This window comes from Apis dorsata, unplaced genomic scaffold (assembly GCF_000469605.1).
Source record: "Apis dorsata unplaced genomic scaffold, Apis dorsata 1.3 scaffold_92, whole genome shotgun sequence".
Taxonomy (NCBI): domain Eukaryota; kingdom Metazoa; phylum Arthropoda; class Insecta; order Hymenoptera; family Apidae; genus Apis; species Apis dorsata.
In genome coordinates, this window is record NW_006263390.1 from 1,351,686 (window position 1) to 1,361,479 (window position 9,794).

The 9,794-nt window shown below is 35.8% G+C and overlaps 2 protein-coding genes across 5 annotated transcripts in view; one reads left to right on the plus strand and one right to left on the minus strand.

The window, feature by feature from the left end:
* Positions 1-1,845: 1,845 nt before the first annotated feature.
* LOC102672291 (menin) lies at positions 1,846-4,689 on the minus strand. Its single transcript, XM_006611800.2, has 4 exons — positions 3,862-4,689; positions 3,454-3,764; positions 3,240-3,379; positions 1,846-3,149 (listed from the first exon to the last, which is right to left on the minus strand). The coding sequence occupies exons 1-4, from the start codon at positions 4,424-4,426 to the stop codon at positions 2,345-2,347; spliced, it is 1,821 nt and encodes a 606-aa protein (XP_006611863.1). The 5' UTR covers positions 4,427-4,689; the 3' UTR covers positions 1,846-2,344.
* A 411-nt stretch (positions 4,690-5,100) lies between these two features.
* The window catches only part of LOC102676507 (anaphase-promoting complex subunit 11-like), a 9,270-nt gene continuing 4,576 nt past the window's right edge, over positions 5,101-9,794 (plus strand). Inside the window, exons 1-3 of one of the 4 annotated variants that reach the window (XM_031508650.1) lie at positions 5,101-5,335; positions 5,537-5,656; positions 6,173-6,336. In XM_031508650.1, the coding sequence (XP_031364510.1) occupies positions 5,317-5,335; positions 5,537-5,656; positions 6,173-6,288 (255 nt within the window). In that variant the 5' untranslated portion in view covers positions 5,101-5,316 and the 3' untranslated portion in view covers positions 6,289-6,336. Of the gene's footprint in view, positions 5,336-5,536; positions 5,657-5,904; positions 6,107-6,172; positions 6,337-9,794 lie in introns of those variants that run through there. The other 3 variants (XR_004149824.1, XM_031508648.1, XM_031508649.1) reach the window with 3 other exon arrangements.

Below are 9,794 nucleotides of genomic sequence, written 5' to 3' on the forward strand. Positions count from 1 at the left end.
AATACAAGATTTCAAGTTCAAGAATGAAATCTTTTCGGCGCCAAGTCATCCGTTAATTATAATACTACAAGTATTAATTGTATAATTATGTGTATATATATACATATATGTGCGAATGTGTGCATGTGTGTATACATACATAGATAAACACATACGCACAAACATACATATATTTATGTATATATGTATAATATATATTCAGCATCACAGTAAGATAGCGCCCTTCATTATTTAAGTGATCCTCGATCTGTGTTTCGGACCTGTTTTATATTCATTCCAGTTAACAACATACATTACAACAATCCGTTTAAACATCATCGAATAATTTCTTTTCGCATCGACAATCGATGCAATTATTCTTATTATAGTATTCGATTCGTATCGTGTTCATAAAAGTACACCTGTACACAGGGATAAGCATTGGAGAAATAAAATCGTAGAAAGGTACTGTGTGCTCGATAAAAGCGATTAATCAATGACTCCGCCTAGTATCATGCGTACGTACCAGCGTGTATCGATATTTTTTTGCAAAATACTGTCATCAAAATAAAGCGATATAACGTAATAATCCGTAATTGAAAAAAACGAACGCGGTAAAATTTGCTGAAGAAAAAAAATTGACAACAGTTCTTCTCCTTCAGTTTCTGACACACACGGAAACGAATGACGCGTACTGTTCACTGCTGAAAAGAAATACCGCGAAAGGAATGCGGTTTCTGATTGGTCAAAGTAGAAGGGGAACGCCTATTTTGACACGAATTTTTGTTTCTAGCACGTTTCTATTATTTATTAATATGGACATATATATTAATCCGATTGATAGAAAAAAGTAATTCTATTGAAAGGATGAAATGCAATCTCTTCAAATAATCGAAAATAATTATATCTTATTTATACAATTACCTTCTATTCACAATTTTTAATAGCAAGAGAAATCTCTTATAGTGTGCGATATTAGGAGACTAAACGCGTGATCTCCGAGAACGTTGAGTGGATAGGCGAGAGTGGGGATAGGCGAAGAACCCCTCTTGCCTCTGTGCCGCTACGCGAGAGTTCTTTTCAGCGATAAACAATACTTATTTCGGAAGAAAAAATTATTTGTACGTTGTCGCGAAAAACATGGAGGAACTTCGTACAAATATGTATCGTTTCCCATTTCGCGATCAAAACTTAACGAGTTATCGTAATTTATTCCATGATATACTGTGAAACACACCGTTACGAATTATAATGTCCAATATTGTGTACTACGTTTCGGTAGACTATCTACGTTTGATCTGTTCTATCTATCGAGTGGCGAAAGAATAATTCTAATAGTAGATACTTATAATTACTCTGAAAATAAATAGTTATAAAAATAAGCGAGCATTTTATGCTTAAAATACCTTAGGTAAAAACTTAATTAGTTTGCACCACGTACGGAGTGGAATGTGTGGTCTCTCTTACTAGATTGTAAAAGCGTACGTCTAACAGAAGGTTTAACTACCGTGTAAAAAACATTAACGACAACTTGTTAGTTGTAATAATTCGAAGTGCGACAGTTCGATAAAAACACGTGGGTCAATAAATAAGGGTGCAACAAGAGATTAGAAATAGGATAAAAGACGAGATCGAAACTGGATCGATTCCGTCGATAATTGTCGTTACTTGTCGTAGAATAAATAACTGTGCTGAGAATCTGATCTCCTCGCGAAGATACATTAGGTACATTGTTCGATTCGTCTTTCTATTTCCGCCCAATGACCGTCTGGCCCCACATTCTCTTTCCTATTATTTCAATCCTCCCCCGACCCATATACATATACATATACTCACAGCTCTACGTACCGTGGAAGAGAAAAGACATTTTTTACACGTAAATATATCTTCATCGCGAAAATACAAAACGCAAGCACTCACGATTTCGATATTTAACTTAAAATCGAGAAAATCTTTTTTGTACTCTTCTATAAATTTTTTTCGCATCTACTTTTCACTTACATCTAATGACGATAATACGTCCCAAGGATCACGCGAACGTATTTCGTAAGGATTCGCGCGATAATCGAGCGTCGGAATCGTTCCGCTAAACAAAAATGCATGAGAGATAGTTTAAACGGAAACAAATTCATCATCATATCATCTGCATATCCCAACAAATCCACTGAATATGCGAGAATCTTGAATCAGAAATTCACTCGAAACAGAAAGAAACCGTGAGAAAAGATTGAAATTTCAACGATACATGGAATACATTTCAGTATATGCATTCGCACGTTACGGACTTTTCCGACCTAAACGAATCCAGTGGCACTACTGCTGTTCAATATTTTACGATACCGAAACGTCGGTCGAAAATCTTATACTATTCGCGACGTGTCCTCTTTGGACGCTGACTAACTCCAACCTCATCGGTACCACGAGATTTTTTGCCAATTTGTACCTGGCTCTGTGCGGTTAATTGCAATGAAATCGCATGCGTGTTTAATTTCTCAGCCAGCAACAAGTCCTTTAAACCTTTCATCTTCTGACTGTATAATGTTATCCTTGGTCTTTCATGTTCAGAATCAGTTTCATCCTCAGGATCAAGATTCTCCTGAGAAGTGGAAGGTGCGGGAGGCAAAGTACCATCTGACGGAGCAACGAACGGTTCTCCGCCACCTTGTAATAGATAATCTCTGTTAAGTATCTTTTCGCTACATGCTGCAGTCAACGCTTGAATACTAGGATGCATCGGTGCTGGATTAGACGGCACTTTTGATTCTAAACTTTTGATCAAATCGCGGGCTGCATTGCCTCTTTCTTTAGTTTTACAATAATTGTTGTTATTATTGTTTAATGTTTCTTCTGGACTGGTCTCTCTCTTTTGTGATTTCTCCTCTTCCTGTTTCGCTTCTACATCGTAACACTCGATAATTACCTGAGCGCGAATACTGGCATCAAATTTTGAAATAGTGTTTACCAATGGTCGTGCCCATCCTATGTGTAAAACGGGTGTGTTCGCTCCTTCCTCCCATTGACAAATACCATCGTAAAACCTCAACAAATAAGCGAAACAACGTGGTTGTCGTAACAAACGTTCATCAGCTCGTACCGTATGCGGTATAAGTTCATTCGCTATTTCTAATAATTCTTTGTATATTTCTCCATCATCTCTTGAATAGTCATACCTATTGAATATTAGAATATAGATATAATTTTTGATTACAAATTCCATAATTTATTCAATTTAATTTATTTAACTTAATTTTTTGACTTACTTTCTTAAAACATCTGCTGCATCTGCCCATGATGACAATGCGTTGGCATGTAATCCATGCCTATATAAATAACCACCTTGATAAGTATATGGATAGACATGAGCATTTCCGTAATATTTTCTTGCAGAACGAATTGCTTCCTAAAATGGATAAAAGATGCATTAAATTAAAATAAAAAAGTATAATATGCAAATATGGTTTCTAGATAACATACCTGAAAGAGATCTATAGCAGGAGGCCTGCCTGGAGTTGGTGCTGCTTCTTCAAGATCTCCAAGATTACCAAGAGCCATAGGATATTTAGCAAGATGACCCAAATCATATAACAACCATAATAATTCTTGTTGAAGTAATGCTACTTCAGCTGCATCTGAAGTTGCACTTAAACTAGGATTTATAGCAGATACTATAGTAGCAACTTCCATAGCTCTAGAACATACAACAGCTTGTCCATTCACATATAACCATGATCGAGAGGCTACTCCAGGTTCAACTGGTTGACCACGTTTATCCTCATTTCCTTTTCCTAATAATAGTAAATAAAAATAAAATAATAAAATAAAATAGTAAAATTGATTTTATTTATTCATTATTAGATTTAAAATCTTTAAACCAACACTTACCATGCCAGGTAACTTCAGCAGTTTCAGTTCCATTTTCACCATAAACTACCCAAGCATGATCTTCAGACATAGCCAAATGTACATCTTTAAATCCCAACACTTGACAGCCAGCAACCACTGCAAAGGCTACTCCGAAACAATCTAATTTATTTGATGTGAGGTAGCTGTAGAGACTTTGTAAGTGTGCACGATCTTTGTAGTAGCTTCTGGTAAGAGAGTTCCAAATAACGTCTGACACTTTTTTAACGAGCTCTCGAGTTGCATATTTCGTATCATAAACTGTAAGATCAACTGCACCCTTAATCACTGCATGAAACTTGGTGTAAAGAGCTTCGGCAATGTGAAACTCAACGGCCGGTAATTTCGGTTCGTCATAAACAGTGGTCTCCTGCGACGCAAATGTTCGATTACAGGTTAGGGAATTTTCAACTGCGCCGACGAGAATTGAGAGTAAAGCCAAGTCCGGTTCTGAGCTATTTTGTAATTGATTTTGGAAGATTCGTACAATTGAGGAGATGCTCTGAATAGGAAATAGAGCTTTATCCTCGTCTCGAAAACCCGCCATGTCGCGACTGGCAGGCTGCACACACGAGATCGAGATCTTTGCTCAAACCACGAGTGTCATCCTGTTTCACATTTATCTTGACAGAAACTCTCGACGAAATCGCACGATCTGTTTTGTTTTCTTTTCTTTGACTAACGATGTACGCTAGTCAATGTTGATTTTTTTCTTCTCAATGCGAAACTTTTACATTTCCGCATCACAAAATGAATCACAACCGCGTATCATCCAGCGGCGCGCCGCCACTAGGACCGTTTACAATGATGCTTTCGTTCTACAGTTCGACAAAGCAAGAAGGCGAGTTTCTGTGTGAACGATAACGACTGACATGAACATAAACGCGCGCGTTTTATGTTCTAGAATTTTCTAACATATCCATGCAAATATGCATTTATCTTTATATTTATAAGCTCTTCAATATTATTTATCTTTAATTTTTTTATACTTCAATACTTATTTTTAAAATTAACATTTAAAAATTTTAAAACTATTAAAATTTATATGTTTTTACGATTTTAAAGATTTCAAAATTTCTACGTAAGAATATTTAAATTTAATAGATGTCATTTAATATATATATATACATGTATGTAAAAAAAAAAGAAAAATATTGATACATATATAAATTTATAAATATATTATGATTATATATACAATTAAAGATTAATTTATAACATAAAAATAATCAAAAGACACAAGATGGCGCAATAAGCACAAATAGATATCACATTCGTTAAGACATTTACATTCTCACGTCATCTTTCATAGGTTAGAAACAGTTTTTCTTCAGTGATTTAAGAAACATCAGTATAAATTTTTTATAGTGTTCATCTTACAATATAAGATTCATCGATTAAGACTATTCATAATAAATCATTCAAGCGTTATAGAAAATGAAAGTTACGATAAAAAGTGAGTACTGAAATTGGAATCTTCAAATATACTTTATCATATATTTTCCTTATTCTTGTATTATTGATAAACAGGAACATAAAATAGACTTATATTTTTATATTTCTTTTTTATTTTACCTCATTATTTATACTTAATATATATGTTTGAATTACGAATCGTAATGTATAAAAGTTAAACATTTGTAAATAATTTTTTAAGGTTGGACTGGTGTTGCCACCTGGCGTTGGATAGCGAATGATGACAATTGTGGTATATGTAGAATGCCTTTTGATGCCAGTTGTCCTGATTGTAAAATTCCAGGAGATGATTGTCCTTTAGGTAAGTTAAATTTTTTTAATTATTCAATATTGAATTCAACATTTGAATGAGATCAATAAGTGCATACTTTTCAAGCAATCAACAATATCAAAATATAAATAGATATTTATTGGCTAAAAAATGCTAAGAAATAAATGAGTAAAATGATCAATTGGTATATTATATTATAATTTATTTTTTACAATAAGTAATGAAATTAGTAAATAAAATTATTGTGAAGAAATAAGAAATAAAAGAAACATGTATAAGTAATTCATTCGATAAAGTCATGGAACAATTTGTAAAATGCCGCGACAGCGTTTGCGCAGCTGCAGACTGTAATTATCGATCGGTTTGCCGAATGAAACGGATTGCTCGCACACGACACCCCATGTTCTGACGCGCGCGTACTCGCGCGTGTCAATGTAAACTGAACAAAATCTGGTTGCCGGTTATTAGCGGGAGCATAAGGTGCGCGTGCCTAGTTAACTAACCGAAAAAGTTCATAACCATAAACACGTTCCGATATTGTTCCAGTTTGGGGCCAATGCTCACATTGCTTCCACATACACTGCATCATGAAGTGGTTGCATTCCCAACAAACCAGTCATCTCTGTCCGATGTGTCGTCAAGAATGGAAGTTCAAGGAGTAGCTGGTTTGCCGATAGTCCCGCAGGTGTCAGCACGCAACGAATAATCAGGTAATGTGCATTGTGCGTTGCGTATACTGAGAAAATTTTGTTTGAAACAAACGGTTTTATCGATTCCTATTCGACGGAAACGTTAGTAGAATTCTCATTGTTTCTTGGCATTCTACATGTATTCTTACATATTCTCTTCAACCTTTCTCTGTCTAGTTAAATTTTATATAATAAAATATGAAAGTGAGATAGAATTGCTTAGAAATAAATTACATCATATACATTTCTCTTGAGAAAATTTGCCCGCACTCATTTCTATGACTTCGCTTTTATTCTGAAAAGCTTGTTTAAAACTCGAGGTCTGACCTCGATCTTTCCGTTTGAATCGAGAGGTATTTTTTGTTTGCATTGCAAATATCGATCGACAAAGTTCGATGAAATCATTTCCAGAAAATTTGAAACGAAAAGTATAACTAAAATATTTTGATGGAATATATGATGTAGATTGCATTGAACTGTTTGTTGAACAGATAACGGTGCATTTTATTGTAATAGATTCTTGTGCGCACTTACGTAACAATATTTCATCGCAATGCGATATCATCAAAGAAATTTTTTTCAGTTATATGATATTTGATATTATTTGATTCATAATTTATGATTCGCGCGTCTTTAACGAATTTACTTATGATGAACAATGTTATTTAACTTCATTTAATATTATTAAATATAAGTATATCTTTGCGGGATATTTAGACAATCGAATCGTACAAATTTGATCGATAAATTTATCAATCTATTTTTTTCTTTATTGTGCAGCAAGCGCAAATTTATCAATAATTAGCTCCTATGGGATATAATGTTACGATGCAAACGCGATGATTTGAGCTCCTACCAAAAGAATTGAGGTGAAAGTAGAACAAGTAGCTTTTGTGTACGTCGGGAAACAGAGTGTGAACGAAATTCAAACGTATATATTTGCGTAGTCATTGCATGGCGATGATTTTTTTAAATATATTTCGAATAAAATTATGATTTAAACCCATAATATTTAAGAATATTGTATCGATTTGTTTAATTCAGCACTTTAGATTAGAAAGGATGGTATTATCATATATCTGCCTATTCACTTTAAAATTTGCAACTATTCACTATTGAGAAGTTATTTTATGACAATTCAAAAAGTCTTAATTATTTCTTTTCCATTTATTTTTTCTCCATTTCACTATCAATTGCATCGTTTTTTTTTCTTTTCTTTCATTTTTAAAAAAAAATCTTGCTAAAACATTTAATGTCTCGATTTAAATGAAGAGAAGAAATATGCATCTATTATATTTTCAACGATCAGTAACGAAAGAATTACGAAAATTCTACATATATATATATGTATATATATTGTTTTTTCTTAATATACTGCAGATCCATTCATCGATTCACTTCGTTGCACTACTTTCTTTCTCTACTTTGCTTCTTTTTTCGATACTCTGCAAAGGTGTATTTATCTCTCGCAATTACTTGTTTCCTCCGCGTTTCCTTCGACCCATTCCGCGCTCTAACTATATATCGTTTTGGCTTACTCATCCTTTTTCCTCGTATCGTTTGCGTTCACATCTTTTCCTCCGTGTCTCTCTTGCATAGCACGCGTAATTGTACACGTATACACACGCGTCGATCACTCTCGTCCTGCTTTTTACACTCCCTCTTTTACCTCTCTAACCCCTCGAATCCCACTGCCTGATTCCCCTACTCATAATTCCCTTCTCTTTCTATCATATACAAACAGACATATACGAACGACGAGGTCCATTCGTTTGTTCACGAATAACGACAGATTCGAAGTACTTTAAATCTATCTATTATTCCGATCACTTTTGAACGATTTAGATGGCTAAAATTTTTTTCAAAGAAAAAAAATTAATTAGATCTAAACATAATTAATTTCGTTACATTCTTTATATAGTATAATTCTATCATTTTTTCTTTCTCGTGTAAATTTGTGAAAATCGCGTTGATAAGTTCAAATCTGTCAGTCTTTCCAGCATGTCCTTTTGCCAATATACCAATACACTGGCGCGTACCATCGAACACACGTATATGCGATCGGGAGAGATAGGCACAAAGGTTCAGCGTAGCACGTCCACTGCCTACTCGAGAACTCGGGCTAGAGCTCGAGCTCTCGAGCCCAGTCACGTGGTTCCTCGAACACGAAGGATGTTTGTCGGGATCGCGAAGTCAGTTAGCTGTGGTCCGTTCAGCGGGCAACAGAGAGAGAAACGGATTATAGAACGTGCTATTGCTTGTGGACCATTCGACGGACCATAGAGGGGAAAGAAGGGTTCAGGGGACATAACATAGGAGACGATAACGGATCGAGGATACCACGGACCGAGTTTCTTCAACCGAGTCCTCGCCGGTCTAACGTGTCACCTTCTCCTCGCCTCACCTCGTCTCACCTCACGAAGCCTCACCTAACCTCACTATACCTCACCCCACTTCACCTCAACTCACCTCACCGCACTATACCTCACCTCGCCTCACCTCATCTCACCTAAGCTTACCCTACCTCGCTTCACCTCGTCTCACTTCACCTCACCTCACCTCACCTCTCCTCCTCTCACTTCACCTCGTCCCACCTCGCTACAATTCGCCTCAACTCGCTTCAACACGACTCGCTTCACATCGCGGCAACGTTTCGCGCTTGTTTCGCGTTTAAATAATCGAGCGTCTTTGAAAATGTCGCGCGTTCCACAAATCGAACCAGTGTTATTCCGTGAAACTGTGAATCACGAAAACTCGTATCATCGATGATTAATTGTTAAATTATTTATTGGTGTTTTTTTTTTTCGAGAAAACGTACAGTTATCGTTCGTATACATCGATATAAAAAGAAAGAGGAAGAAAACAAGCAATGGAATAAAATTCGAAGGGGATAAAATTGAAGCGAAAGAGAAACTACGAATAAACATCTATGCTGCATTGGCGCATCTGCCTTCATCGCGTATCGCGTCAATGTTGTTCGCGTGGCGAACATCAACATCCATGGAACGCAAAAACGTGACGCGGATCATTCGATGAGCAATTTAATTGTTTAATTTCAAATTGCAACTTATCGATCGAGAAGAATAACAACTCCCGGTTTAATTGTCTTCGTTAATTATAACTTATTGAATATATACTTTCAACTTTTAATCACGAATCACGCTTATCATTTATCGTATAGATATGTATCAATCGAGAAACCGGAGATAATCGAGATTATCGTTATCACGATATAACCTCGTTTCCAGGCTTGAGTGTTCGGATATAAATTCGAAATGTTCGCTGAACGATGAATATATAAATAGAGAGAAAGAGAGAGAGAGAGAGAGAGAGAGAGAGAGAGAGAGAGAAAGAGAGATCGGTGAATTTGAAGCGATCACGAGCAAAATGCAATTGGCAGCGACGCAGAGGCCTCACCCACCACCAGTGCCGCCACGACCCAGTCGGCAGGTAGTCGCAGAAGCCCTTAAAAGATCACC